Genomic DNA, 15,394 nt, shown 5'->3' on the forward strand with positions numbered 1-15,394 from the left:
GAGGCGAACTATCTCCAATTCAACAGGTTAATCATTAATATTTGAAGGATTTTCTTGCCATGCTGTATTAGGAGGAGAAAATCACCAGACAGACTAAATCAGCGTTGTGTATTCTGGATTTTTTTCTTCAACAGCAAACATATAATATTTTAACAAAACAAGCATATGAATTGTTGAATTTAGTTTTTTCTTTGTTGCACTGTTTGCATTTTGCACACATGCCTGTCTTACCCACAGGTAGAGGAACTTCATTAAGATATTCCCAAACTGGGTCTTTTACAGCCTGCTGCCATTATAGGTTTTCCCTCCTAATGAGAGAATGGTATGGTAGATCTCAAATCACTCAGAAAGACCTCAAGACTCCTGGAATATGCTGCTCAAACAGTTTCACTTTTGTTTCTACTGCCTGTTCCTCCCTTCTCACATTTATCTCTAGACTACTACTCCTTGTCCAGATCTATTCTGCCCCCCCCAACAATCTTCTATTCATTGAACTTTTTGAAACTTTGCACTTTTAGAGAGAGGTGTGGGATTGACTCTGTGCCCACAAATTTATAGAGGGACAATATGGTTGAGGCATGTTATTTCTCACCTCCGGATATTTATTTATTTTAAAACATTTTTTGCTGTTAACAAGCATGTTATCTCTGGAGACACAAATCCACAGTTTGAGAACTGCAAAACTAAGCATCTCTGATGGTCTCTTCTAGACTGAGCACTGAGTCCCATGGGTAGATAGAAAGATTAAATAATCTATACAGAAGCCCCTGGAACCCCATAAGATTGGGTCACTAATCCATGAACTATTGGAATTCATTTACAAAACTTTTCTTAAACATTACATGAATATATTCTCATACTATAGAATTAGAATTTATAATCCCAATTCCATGATGAGATATCTTTGAGCTATAATGTATCTTAATTAAAGCTATCTTTAGATAAAATGTTTTTTGAGGAAAAATCCGATTTAAATGAAAAATCTGATTTTTTTTTTTAACATTGATTTTTATCCATCCTGTTCTTCCCCCTTAGCCTTCACAGTTGTAGAGCACCTATAGCTCACATTCTCCATTGATCGAGAAGGAATCAACATTTCAGAAAATCAAGCTCCTTGTTCTAGTTAAAGTTTTTGATAATATGAAGGCTGTTTCATTTGACTCTTCATTCAGTTTTTTACTAAATTTTCAGAGATGAAACATACCAAATTTTCATGTAGTTTGGAAATAAGTTATGATGGTTCAAGATCTATATGTAAATGAATATATTCAGGGGAAGTACTGGTAGGTTTCAAAGCTGATATCAAGAGATTAGAGTTCTTGTATATGGGAGTAGTGCTTGTTCTTTATATGTGAAGTAACTTCCAGTTTAGAAACAACAATCTCTTTATGAATTTTTCAGGATGTGTATGCACCGCCCGCAGGACCATTTTGGTCAGACAGCCTACTGATCTAAAGCCCTGGCTATATATTTCCATTCAACCACAGTTTAATGTGATTTGGCTCAGCCTTTATAGAAATACAAGGTTTTGCAACTGGATTCAAATCCATGCTCTTGTCCAGGTAAACCTAGATGCTGTCTGTTTTAGTATAGAGAGGACCTAACTTAATAGTCAGCTAGTTGGTCTAGAGTTGCATAAGGCATTTGGAGTCCATGACATGGGCAGAATGATCATGTCCTCACTGCATGATGTCTGACTTTCGCAAAGCAGAATAGAAAGTGGTAAGAAATGGACCAGAACTTTCAGGAATTGCCCATCATTTCATAGCTCTTACCACAACACACTGGTGGGAGGTGTGTGCAGGAGGAAAGGAGGAGAGGCAGTGTTATCAGAGCTACAAAAATCACACATCTTTGATATTACATTAAACATGTATGGTAGAACTGCATCAAAAGAAGCTTCCTAAAACGTAAATTTCATAATTGTCACGCTTTCAATAAATAAGTGTGTATATATAGCATATTTCACTACTTTTTTGTTTAAAAGTAACCTAATTCTTTACTTTTCGTATTAATGGCACTAGCTCCAATTTGTTTGCTTTCCATTTGTTTTTGTGTTCTTTTTTTTTTTTTTTATTTTTACTTACTGTTACTGAGTTGTACAAGCAAATCAAATGCTGACTTTGAAGGACACCCTTCTTCTTTGCTGTGCAGTTCCCTTCTGAAAAATTGAGAATCATGGCCTGCTAACCGCTTCCTCTCTAAACAGTGAATCACATCAACTAGTGTCACAGAAAAACAGGTCTGTGGTTCCTAGATGTAAAATTGTCTGACAAAATATTGGGTCATGACTTTATTGTTCGAGTTATAGTATTTGTGTAGTATACTGAAATATCTGCTATGAATATAGGGACTACTTATTGCATTTTATTTATATTAATCCAGAATCTAGGGTTTACATTAAAATTGTAGGTGTAGATGGAGAAAACCTTTTGTAGTATAGACTCTGCATGTATCTGGAATGCTGAATTTAAATAAGTCTGCATCAGGTAGCCTTAATTTTTTTTGCTAGGTTGAGTGAGTGTTAGAAGTTCATATTTTCTTAATATATGATCTAGTATCTAAAGTTTAATGCTGCAGACAGTGTTGGTATCCCATTACTTGAAGTTTAGGTGGTGGAGCTTCTTGGCAGCCAGCTGTGGAGTCTGATTTCTGTAGCCGGTTGAATGGGTGTATCATCAGCTTGTCAGTAATATTTCTGTCTGCCTTTATTCCTACTCTTACCTATAGGACTAGTGTATTTCAGAAACAAGTGGATTCTTTCATTGTGAACAATGCTTGTATTTGTATTTAGAATACTTTGTTTTGCAGTTTTCAACTAGAGTGCTATAAACTAGATAAGTATCTAGACCGTTACTCTTAAACCCAAAGAGCCATTGCAAGGCTAAATGATGGTTTGGAATGCCCAAAGGTCTGGCAGCATTGCCCGCTAGAGGGCACCTTTTCTAATCAATTCAAGGGACAATGGTTTTGTATTACATATTCTCTCTTCTCCCCCTCCCTCCCCCCTTAACTTGAATACCACTTCTTCCCTGTACTGCAAAAGGTCGGTCTTCAAGGGCTACATTGTAACTGCATAGAATCATAGAACTGGAAGGGACCTCAAGAGGTCATCTAGTCCAGTCTCCTGCACTCAAGGCAGGATTAAGTATTATCTAGACCATCCCTGACAGGTGTTTGTCCAACCTGCTCTTAAAAATCCCCAATGATGGAGATTCCACAACCTCCCTAGGCAATTTATTCCAGTGCTTAACCACTGTGACAGTTAGGAAGTTTTTCCTAATGTCCAACCTAAACCGCCCTTGCTGCAATTTAAGCCCATTGCTTCTTGTCCTATCCTCCAGAGGTTAAGGAGAACAATTTTTCTCTCTCCTCTTTATAACAACCCATATCATGAAGCAAGGCATAAGCGCAAGACTAAGATAAGAGGTAGTCATCTTTGCTGCCTCTTGCTGGTGGCATGGAGGCCATACGGTCAGCTCCTACAGCACTGTTTCAGTTAGTTCATGAAAAACACTGTTTGACTGGTATTGTGGATGGAGTCAAGCAAACTAAATTGTCAATCTTGTTGAGATTGTAAGCTTTTTGGGGCAGGGATAGTTAATACTGAGTATACAATGCCTAGCACAGAGGAGCCGAGAGCAGAGCACCTAGGCTCTACCATAATACAAATAACTTATAGCCTAGATTTAACTTCAAAGCACATCTTCCCCATGTCCACAATGGATAGCCAAATGGTGTTAGCATATGATAACAGCTGAGTATTTTTTTTAAGCACTATTCCTAAATCTAGCTTTTGAGGATGTGGACTAAAGTATGTGTACGAAAGCATTGAGTTTAGGGTATAAAAGAACACGGTCTGCTTTGAACAGGCTTCTTACCAAAATTCTGGATTAAACTGTTTTTATTAAAAATATTCCAAATGCAAGGTAAACTGAGCACAGAAGTACTGTAACATTATACTCTATATTCCTAAAAATCACTCACTTGTTTGGTCAGTCTGCTTTGTTCTTCAGAGGACTGAGTAAATGGTGTGGTACAGAGACACTTGTCAAGTGCGTGCAAAAAATAGGCAATGATGCAGGATCCTGGCTTGCTCATAATGATATTGCTGATTGCACAACAGAACCTAGAGCATGGAAGATCGCTGGAACTGCAGGGGAAGCTGTGTTAAAGTGATTCAAATGACAGCTCCTGGTCCAAATCTGATCATAACCATCCAGTAAAAGTAGTCTACACACTAAGGATATTAAAATGCCAGTACTGCATAGGATAAGGTTAAGTGGTGAAAAGCAAAACTTATGCCATGACTCATCCTACCACTGTAAAGATTTAGATTTTGAAGATAATGTTGAGAATGAATTTGAAAATCTGTCATAAGTGGCTGGTTACTGTTTGCAAGACCCACCTCAGTACAGTTAAAGCAACAAGCTTCAAGGTAACCCAGAACACCAAGAATTATACTACCTGGTCAGATTTTAAAAATCTATTTTAAAACTTAATGGCTGGGTGAAGACTTAGTACTAATATTTACTTTTTTTAAAGGTATGTTTAGCAGATGATTAGTCCACGTTACAGTGGAAATTCTAGTGTACTTTTTTTGGATGGTGTGATGACAGGCTTAAAAATCTCATATTAGTACTGCTTTTTCATGTTGTAGGCTTTGGCATAAATGCTTGAGTACACTCAATAGCTTTGTAGTTTAATTCAGAGGCACTTTGCCTTAAAGTCCATCCTTGAATTTGGGAGAAACTAGCAGTACCAAAATGGTTCAGATCATTAGTGATCCTCTGTGCTGGGTGGTGCAAACTGAAATGGACTAAAATAATTGGGAAATCTTCACTTCACAATGTGGTGTGGAGATGTAGATCATTAGAGTTATGGAGACTGCTGTGAGGAAAGCAACTAAAGATTGAAGGAGACAGCTGTAGCCTATCCAGACCTCTCTTCTGAGAGGTGGAGAACTTGCAAGGGTGCAAGACAGAAAAATTAACGTGGGAAGAATGCAGTAATTTGCACACATACGTGTCCATTTTCACTATTCCAACCTGGGTATGTAGATGTTCATGTGACTCCAAACCAGCTTCAGATGGCTTCATAAACCTTTTGAAAAGCAAAATGTATTTTTTTTTCCCCTTCTAGATGGAATGAACCTTCCCTGTTGAATGCCTCCAGATTTCCTGTTGGATTTCACGTGTGGAGAAACATTTTCCTTTTGGTTGAAGCTGCACTGTGGCAGACTGAATTTTGGATCCAGGATTCACAAGATTTTTTAATCTTGAAGAGGCAGCCACAGCTGAATCACGTTAGCCTGACATCACAGCCACCATGGTGCTGTCACAGAGGCAACGAGACGAACTGTAAGTATTTTTTTACAGTATTTATTTAAAATAGCAAAAGTAACCTTTGCTTACACTTGGTTCTTATTTCATCAGCCTTCCAAAGAAACACTGATCTTTCTCTTCCAGTTTGATTCCAATGAAATGGCTCTTCACGTATTTGTTCTACTTCAGTTAAGTTTCTGTGAATTACCTTTTAATGATCTCTCTACATCTGTACTTTGGTTATACTAGCAAAGAACTTGCTGGTATAAACTTGAGTGTTTAAGGATAGGAGTTCAGGAATGGTAGACTGGAGGAGGGAAAACGTAACCAATTATTTGAAACAGTCTTTTAAAACTTTTATAGTGTGAGGTTGAAGCTGGAAGTTTTGGTTTTTGGCATAGGAATAATTTGTTGAAAATTAGATGTAGTTTGTTCAAAGTACATAAGAATAAAATATTGAAGTTTAGAGTTTTAAAATATTTGCTCTGTGTTCTGTTTGTGATGCCTAGCAAGCACACACAAGTTCTGCAGGACCAATGTAAATAGAGTCAAAACAATATGCAGGTGTGTGGAATGAGAAATATATGTCCAATGCAAGTAAAATGATGATAAAGGCATAGTGTTGCTAAGTCTCTAGTTTCCAGACATAAAATAAATGATCCCCTTCTTGCAATCTGTCCGTGACCCACTCTGCTTCATTATTGGAGTTCACAATAAATATCCTACTTTCCAATTTCCACTGTCACCCTTAGCCTCTCTTCCCCCATCAATGAAAGAGAGGGGTGTTAGTCATGAAGAAATTAATACAAAATGAGTCCAGAAGTCTCTCCAAGTTCCTTGTTTTAATGGGGGGAAATAAAAGGGAAGGAAGGTGGTGTCTTGGGCAGATGCTGGTGCATCTCCTGCCACGCTACCACCATTCTGGCCTGGTATGGATCTAGTCAGCAGGGTTCCTATGTGCCCAGAGGCACAGGACTCTGGGACTACTGGAGCAGCTTACTCCCGCCTCCCTACATCCTCTTCTAGAATGAAAGTTCAGCTTAAGAAGACGAGACAAATATGGTGTCAGTTCAATTTGGGAGATAGGCAATTGTCACATGATAAACTATGAATGGTCTTCTGTGCATATACTCTTCTGCATGTGTGCTTTTGCAGAAAACTACGATGGGATGTTTTAAATGGTGGTTGCATACAGGAGTTGGTTTGGTTTAGCACAATGCCCCAATTGTTGATGGACAACAGCCTAAAGTGCTTAAATGGCTCATGAATGCATGGACTGAACTATCCCCCGTTATAAAAAGGGAAGGGAAAAGTTGGAGGAATTTTACCTTGTTAAAAATAAAATAATAAAATGCTTGGTAAAAGAACTAAAACAGATTGGGAGTCAGGAACCCTAGCATTCTTATCCAGGCTCTTTTGGTGTCTTGCTGTCTGATCTTGGGCAAGTCACTTCACCTCTCTGCTTCAGTTTCACCCTCATAGGTATCTCCTCCGTGTCAGTACATCCCCTTAATATAAACATAAATAGTATTCATATGCCATTTCTTCCAGGTTTTATTGTATTAAAGTAATTTTAAGTGAGGCAAAACCCTGATGTACTAAAACGGCATGTGAACTATTACATTTTTTTCATGAAGGGTTATATGGGTATTTATAGCCTTGTTTATGAAAGGGCTGGGGATAAGTGAGGCAGGAAAGGCTTCCTGAACACCTCTAGAATTAAAATATTGTCTTTTGGTTGCTAGAAGCCAGAACTTCAAGGAACAAATATATGAACAGGAAGGTGGGGATAATGAGACATTCTGCATGGATAATTAGGAGTTGACAATGCACTTGGGGCTCCTTTAGAGGAGGGATGGCCTGAAAAGATAGTAGAGAGGTCAGAGATCCATTCATTCTGCATATGGAGAGTAGGAAATACTGGGAGGGAGTTGATGGTTCTCTCTGAATACAGACAGTGGGTTGATGTCTAGAATGAATGCATAAGGGAAGAGGAATGTATAACAGGAAGAGGGGGATGTGATGAAGATCCTAGAGAATGAGCAGGGATGTGGAATGCCGAGGAACTGGGAAAAGCTAACTGGGTAGAGGTTGGGGAGGGACTTGGAGATGTCTACTGGTCCAGTAGTTTATAAGGGAAGGAAGTTAAAAGAAATTTTGGTACGTGCCTTATTGTGTTGGGGACAAATGTGTGCGCGAGAGCAGGAGAGAGAGGATCCCATTGATTCTTTTTAAAAGCTTGTCCTCCATGGTGATATTTTAGGTGAAAACCTTGTAAGAAGTATTTTGGGGGCCCCTCTTTGTTTTTTGGAAGAATCTTGTTTAGGCCTGTTAATAGGTGTGAGGGGTAAAACATTTGTATTTTTAGAGGTTGCTGCTTCACTTTAAGGAATTAATATTTAGTGCTTAAAGAGCACTTTGAAATAAACTTATCCACATGTTAAAGAAGACTTAATGATGTGAAATGTTTTTTGAAAGTTCTTTAATTCAGCTCAAGGAATTAGTACCAGACACTTGTTTTTTGTGAAGACTTGTTATTGGATAAGTGCAGTCCTCCAATTTTTTTTACTTTTGTGAGAAATAAATGTTGGTACACAGCATAATGATAGTAAAACTTAATTACAAAGATTCCTGTATTCCCAAAATAAATTGAGCTTGCTACTGTTGGTGGCACTTAGTGATGCACTGTGGAGTGTAGCGTATTCCACTCCCAGTTCATTCAGTACATCATCCTATAGCATTCGATTGTTGCAGCTTCTCTGTTATTAGCCTACCCCAATGAGACCATATTGATGATGTCAGTAACTTGCCTTAGTGGAGAGTCAAGAGCCAGTATATCATTGAGCAAAAGGAGATCTTAATCTTCATGGGAACAATGACTGTTGTCAGTCAGTGCTGGGCTTCTGATTTACAAACTACTGTTAATTTTTTTGTAGGGTCTTAACTGTCTGACTCTTCTAAACGTAACCAAGCAGTCCTTTATTGTTCAAATAATCCTAAAGTTGGCACCTTATTACTGGATACGTGTTTCATTTGTATCTTCAGAAGTGTATTTGCTCAGGTTTTTTCACTGCTCAGGTGACTGGAAAACACAGCCTGGTTGTCTGATAATACAAGGGTGAGCTCTGTAGTAGTGCTGGCACTTAGCAGGAATTTTTTTGTAAAATGCGTAAATTATTATTCCTGCTCAATTTTTAATTACCCTCTTGACGAATAAGTCACTTTGTAAAGTAGTGCTAGTTGAAAGGAGTAAAACTTCCACTGTGTTGTCCCGTGCATGTGATTATAGTTTGTCTGGTTTCATATCAATGATGGACTCTGCACAACATGTCTCTAGTAAGCTGTAAAGCAGGATGCTATGAGAGAACCTCTGACTGATCTGGTTTTAGTTTGAACAATTGAATTCTTTTCTCTATGAAAATATTCTGACAACAGGTTTTTGGATCTGTGACTTTTGAAAGGAATTGGCTTTCACACTTTTTTCAGTGGAGAAACCTGTTCGGTATATATTTTGGATTATCCATAGAATTGCCAGGTTTATCTCTGGCCCTGAACTTCTTTGACAAGAAGTGGTAGGATGAGGAGAGGTTGAGATTGCAAGTGGTTTATTTAAGATTTTTAAAGTTAAATGAGGTGAGATTTGTGGCTTTATCATTTAAAAAAAACTGGAATTGGTCTAAAGTCTTGGAATATTTTAAGTGCTTTTTAGTTATTCAGTGAACAAAAAGATGCCATCTGAAGTATAAGCCGTTTTACAGTAACATATTGGTATGCACTCAAGGAAACTGAGTTCCTAATAGTGGGAGACAAACTGAGGACTTGGACATTCTATTCTTGCTTGAGTTACTGCACACATACAAGTACTGGATTAGACTTTTTGATATTAGCCCATACCTGGGAAAGGTGGTTTTTTTTTTTTGAAGTGTGGGAATACTCAGTAAAGTGACTATGTAAAAATAGAACTGCTTTACTGTGTAGATCTGTTTTTCTCCGACATTACCAATTAAAAACTTAGTTTTACAGAATAATACAATGTATTCTAAAACTTGGGACATGTTCACTTGAGAGAATTGCACTGTTTAATCTAAGATATGAATTTAAACCAACCTAGTTAAACCAGTGCAAATCCCTGTGTGCACGGTTATTTAGGTTTGTCTTAAAATTGTTCCCCAAAATCTACTTGAGCTAAACCAAAAGTTGCTCTTAAACCACTGCGGCTTTTATGTACTTAACCTGCGTTTTCATCCTTACTTAAAGGGATAATGAGTATTAAAATAGTGAGCAAGAGCTGCCTTTATCATCATAATTTATCTATTAAATACTGAATTTTTTAATCACAGCAAGTTTGCTAGAATTTAAAACTACGTACTAAATGTGCATTTTTGTTTTACTGGTCATATTTTGACATGACCACTTATGCCATGTTTGCTTTTAAAGTTGGATTGAAGGTTTTAGTCATGTTAGCTGATGCTGTCTTAATACAATGAAGAACAAGGTTTACCTTATTGGTTACAATTTGAAAATCTGTACGCATGCATTCTGTATTTTGTTTTTCAGTACTGTTTAGAACTGTGGCTAAGATAAGAATGTCTTACTGTTAAATCTTTTTTTCTTTGTCTAGAAATCGAGCAATAGCAGATTACCTTCGATCCAATGGTTATGAAGAGGCTTATTCAGTTTTTAAAAAGGAAGCTGAGTTAGATGTGGTGAGTTTAAACACAAGATTCTTCATAAAGCTCGTTTGTTCTGTAAAACATTATACAAGTTCTGTGGAGTGCACTACTTCTGCTAAAACAGTCCTGTTAGCCCTTACAATGTGGAAATCAATACATCATACGCACGCTTAATGCAATAATCGCTTTAAGACACAGTAAATGTTCTCTCTATATTGTGATGGTCTCAACTCTGTAACATGAAGTTTCTTGGGCAAAATTCGTCCCCCTTTACTCCCCTATTCCTGACACTGGTGTATTGTTCTTTAGGCCTGTTTTCCACCTGCCTGTCACCCATCACTCCAGAGCAGCCAGCTTTTCTGTGGTATTGTAGGGATCCAGTTCCTAAAGGGCTCTGAGTTCCTCCAGGATGAAAGGTGCTATAGCAATATAAAATAAACTTTTCCTTGATACCAAAAAAGTAAATGTTCAGGAGAATGCATTTCATTTTCTGAGACGCACAATATTATTCCTTGAGTGTTCTGATCATGGTGATCATCTGAACCTGGCTGTATTAGTTTAACTCTGCTGGAAAATTAATCCATTTCCTTGGTTACTCAAGTCTTCTACTGAACTTTCTCCAGATATAGGATGAATCAGAGCCCCTCCTAAAATGCTTAAGGGTCCCAGCTGGAGAAAGGAGTACAAATTATTCAGTTTTCCAATTTAGTATTATGGAAACAGACTGTTAGTTTCAACCTTAACAGTGGTAAGACTGATTCACTTTTGACCCCTCTAGCTTTGTCAAAACTAACCCTGTCCATATCAGGTTTGGCAGGAAGTTTGAAGCCGAGGGGAAACCTTTTGGAATGCATGAAGTAAATAGGATGAATTGTTTGTGCCATAAGGGGAAAATGCGGGGATTGTCATACTTCCAGAAATATCCTTTTGTATTCACTCTAAAAATGCTGTAAGGGGTTTTAATCTTTTGGCCTCTACTCTTCTGTACTGGGAAGGGGTTTGTGGACCCCGCAACTAAGGCAGAGACAGGAAGAGAGCTGGAGCAGTACTGGGCCAGGAAAGCTCTGCCCCTCAGGCACTGTTGAGCATGCTCCTGGGGAAAAGACCAGTATAAAGAGATCTCCAGCAGTCCAGAGGAGTGGGGGAGAGAAGGCATTTCCTGGAGGAGCATGGATCTTCAGTAGTAGAAGAAGCCGCCCCTAATAAGGAGGTCTATGTATGAATCCCCTCCCCAGCCATCCTTCGAAGGAAGGAGAACCACACAGTAGCACCAGAGGGTCTCCTGTATCAGCCCCAGGCTGTGGGGGAGTTGAAACAAGGGACTCTAATCCAATAGCAGCTACACCTCAAACGGAGGCATCATGTGTGGTAGGAAGTGGCCCAGGGGAAGGTGAGCAGGAGGTGGGCCTAATCCTGGCTATTCCACGCTTTTCCTACCCAGCCCAGATTCCCCTGTTCCTAACCCTGGGATGAACAGGACCATGGGTTACCGACAAGGAAGCTGACCCAGCTGGGACTCGGTCCAGGACACATTGGGTTGAAAGAGACTGGAGGCAGAAGGCCAGACCACTAGGCCTGCTGACTGAACAGACAACACTGCTACATGTACTTATATGCATATATTCTAACCTTTTAAAAATTTCTGGCTTTCTGATGTCTATTTAACTGCTAGAAGGTCCCCTCTCTTACTCCCAAATTTAATTTTTTACTGGGAATTGTACAGAAGCAGAGAACTAAAGGAGGCTTTTGTAGTCTAGAGCATTTATCTAACCAACTACTATTAAGTGACTTATGAATTCTGGGCCTCCTGTTTTGAAACCTTAGTCAGCACCACCTATATAGGATTAATGTGCTAGTGCAACATGTTTTGTGTAGTGGATATACTAATTGCTGAACTAAAGTGAAGAAAAAAGGAGTCTGCTCCAGTTGTAAGTACCTTCCAGATGTGGCTGAAACAGTTTGGTGCCTCTCTCACACTATCATTGATTGTATTCCGTATAGTCATGGGAGGCAGGGGGTAGAGGGATGTGTAATAGGTAGTAGGGCGTGTTGACTGAAAGTGCTCATGTCACCTTTAATCCCGTAAATACTAGCCTCTAAAATTGAGTCAGTTATTACAGATTGAGAATACCTTGCATGTCAGTAAAATTACTAATATTTGACATCTTGAACTCGATGGCCGCAAAGACTTATTTTTAAAAAATAAATCATTTAAAACTCAAGTGAAAGCATCTCTTGAACAGTTGAACATATGCAATTTGTTTAAAAATTGCTTTTTTGATTTTTTCCTAGTATTGATTTTTTGGAAAGACATTAAGCACATTCTGACCCAAATACTTCATCTATCAACCTTTTTTGAAGATCCATTTAAACTTTTATTAAAATTACCATTTCTATAAAATAACAGATCTGCAATCATATTATTCTCATGTTATCCACATACCTTGCTTTTTTACTCCATAATCTAAGATTTCATAGAGGAATAAGTTATGAAGGTCCTTTTGAAACTGGAAAGGCTAATAACATTGCACGGTTTGCATCTGCAGAGACTGTCAATAACAGTTAACGTTCTATGAGCAGTAAAGCCTGTACCATGTTAGTCACATTTTCAATGTTCATCATACTGAGAATATCCAGAAAATGTTCCTGTTATGTCCTGGGTTGGACTCATAAAGCTACTTCAGTACCTGAAACTGCTAGAAGTCAGTTGGTGGTAATGTAGAAGGAAGAAAAGTTTTAGTAGTGTTAACTTAGTTACTCAGAAATCCTGCCAAACAATTTATTTTGACAGAATAGCCAGTTTATTGCTTATTAGAAATAGTGGGCCAAACTTATTGTCATCGTAATTCCATTGATGGATTCACAGCGCAGGTGAATTTAACCCTGTCTTTTCATTTTTGTTTCATTTGTATGGTACTTGTCTCCATAACAACTGGTCAGTGGAACTTGAAAACTGGATTATATTCAAATTCAAAAACTTCTTTTGCATATGTGCAATGTCTTTTGACCAAATTCTTGCCAGTTTTCTCACTTCCAAATCATATGAAGAAAATCCCTGATCTTTGTTTTACTGACTCTAAAATGGACAAATCCCTTGTTTTGGATTGAAAATCTGTAGTGAAATTAATATTATGTTCATATATGTAAGATTAATCAGGAGAAGTTTTGAGTTGACTATGAGCAGGTTACATTTGTGATTGTGCTTTCCACCTATTTCTGAAAATAACCCTCAGGACTAGCAAACAAACTATGTAAATTAGCATTTCTCTTAAAATTTGGATTGTTCATCCTATTTTCCAAAATATTCAGTTGAGGTTTTACTTGATTTTCCCTAAACTGCACTCAGTGTTCTAAGTAACAAATCAGCAGAAAGGTTTAATTGGGATATCCTACATTTTATAATTGAAAACCATAAAAACATTCACTTATCAAACTTATCCATCAACCTAATTAAGTGTTCCCTCCCCATCCCCCCAAGGTTAAAAGACCTAAATATGGTAGGCAATCTGGTTATTTGATAGTCTTAAGGGAGGTACAAGAAAATCAAGTTAGTTAAAATTGCACATAGGAATTTTCTCATAGGAAAATGTGAATTAGATGGGACTACTTTAAAACAGCTAAAAAGGACTAACAATATCTGACACAGTAGTGGGTTCAGTGAGTGGTAAGGAGTTAAGCAGAGCCCTATCTGGGGATCGATTCTGGTTCCAATACTGATAAATGCTGCAAATAAATCAAGTTTTCCCAAACATTGCTGGAGTAATAGGCTGCTCCACCATGGAGCCTGACCCAGATAACGCATTTGTCTAGAAACTTTCTGTGACAGGTTGCCCCCTCTCTGGGGTACCACCTGATGTACTGGGGTACCACTGAACCTGCTGGTTCTACCAATTTGTGTTCCCTTGCACTGCCCTGCTGAGCCAGGCCCTCAAGCCTCCTCCAGCACACATACATGTAGAGCCACACCCAGGTGCAGAAAGACAGACACTGAGATCAGCTCTGTGTAGGAAGACTTAGCTTGGGTATTGTCCAGCACTCAAATGCACACCCCCTTTGGAGTGTAAACCCAAAATTATATTGTCTTGCACTGCACAGAAATCTGTACAGTGTAAGCTCATTAAATCTGCCCCCTCCCTCAATATGGAGGAAGATATACACAGCTTTTTGAGCAAGAGAGAGTCCTGTGGCACCTTTAAGACTAACAGATGTATTGGATTCATAAGCTTTCGTGGGTGAAAGCTTATGAATCCAATACATCTGTTAGTCTTAAAGGTGCCACAGGACTCTCTCTGTTGCTTTTTACAGATCCAGACTAACACGGCTACCCCTCTGATACTTGACAGCTTTTTGAACCCTTTCCCCTCTCCCCCCAGTTATGAATTCCACAAACTGGCTTCAGAATAAGCAAAAACAAGTTTAACTACACAAGATGGATTTTAAGGGATTAAGGGGTAGCAAAAAGATCAAAGCAGGTTACCTTAGTAAGTAAACAAAAACCTCAAACTGAGTTTAATAGTCTAGATAGGTAGGATATAAATGAGCAAATTCCCATTCTGAGTGATAACAGGCTGGCAGCCTCAGACCATCACTTTCCACAGTTGAGTCCTTACCCCTCAGGTGTTTCCCAGTGTGTTGTTGCAAGGAGAATCAGGTCTCCTCATGATGTCATTGTTCCCCTTTTATATTTTCTTCCCACTTGCTGGAAAGCTCTTTTGCTGTGACCAGGGTCAAACAGTTCCCATTGTGTAGTGCTATCTTTGAGAGGTTTCTGTTGTACATAGTTCCTGGGGTAATCCTTATACTTGTGTGCATTTCCTCAATAAACCATTAACATTGTTCGGCCTTTTTACTGTTGTACCTGAAAGGCTGCTTGTGGGTGTTTTCAACCTCTCACATATTTCAGTTACACATACATAGCCAAACTTCATAACTTCACATACGACAATAGCACATACAATCCAACAAGATATTAATGTCTAGCAGATCAAGACTTTTAGAAAGATACTTCACAAGGCATACTTTATACAGAACATATGCTAATTACTTGACAGTGGTGAATATCAGGGTGTCAAGGTGTTGCACTCTGAAGACTTCCTTCTCCTCCACCTTTGTCCACAGTCTATTCTTCCTCCAGCTCCAGGTAACTCAAGACCCAGAGACAGAAGCTACATAACCTGTCACGTAGGCAGGATGCCCTTGTCTGGTTGCCTTTTTTGCCCCTCCTTGAAGCAGGGTTCTTGCTCTTGCTCTTCTCCTCTCCCAAAGAGGGAGGATTAGGATTCAGTGTGTTTGCCTCCTTTCCTCATATTCTTGGTGTTTACTAGGGAAGATTGTTATCCCACTGTAGTGGTGGGGTCAGTTGCTCATTGTTGGAGCTCCTTGACTGAGCCCTTGATC

General features: G+C 38.7%; 1 protein-coding gene across 3 annotated transcripts in view; it reads left to right on the forward strand.

Annotated features, from left to right (window-relative positions):
- The window catches only part of PAFAH1B1 (platelet activating factor acetylhydrolase 1b regulatory subunit 1), a 59,063-nt gene that overhangs the window by 21,293 nt on the left and 22,376 nt on the right, over window positions 1-15,394 (forward strand). Inside the window, exons 2-4 of one of the 3 annotated variants that reach the window (XM_034752194.1) lie at window positions 5,143-5,360; window positions 5,436-5,512; window positions 9,946-10,030. In XM_034752194.1, coding sequence (XP_034608085.1) covers window positions 5,484-5,512; window positions 9,946-10,030 — 114 coding nt within the window. In that variant the 5' untranslated portion in view covers window positions 5,143-5,360; window positions 5,436-5,483. Of the gene's footprint in view, window positions 1-5,142; window positions 5,361-5,435; window positions 5,513-9,945; window positions 10,031-11,438; window positions 11,603-15,394 lie in introns of those variants that run through there. The other 2 variants (XM_034752193.1, XM_034752195.1) reach the window with 2 other exon arrangements.

Source organism: Trachemys scripta, chromosome 18 (genome assembly GCF_013100865.1).
Source record: "Trachemys scripta elegans isolate TJP31775 chromosome 18, CAS_Tse_1.0, whole genome shotgun sequence".
NCBI classification, from domain to species: Eukaryota; Metazoa; Chordata; order Testudines; family Emydidae; genus Trachemys; species Trachemys scripta.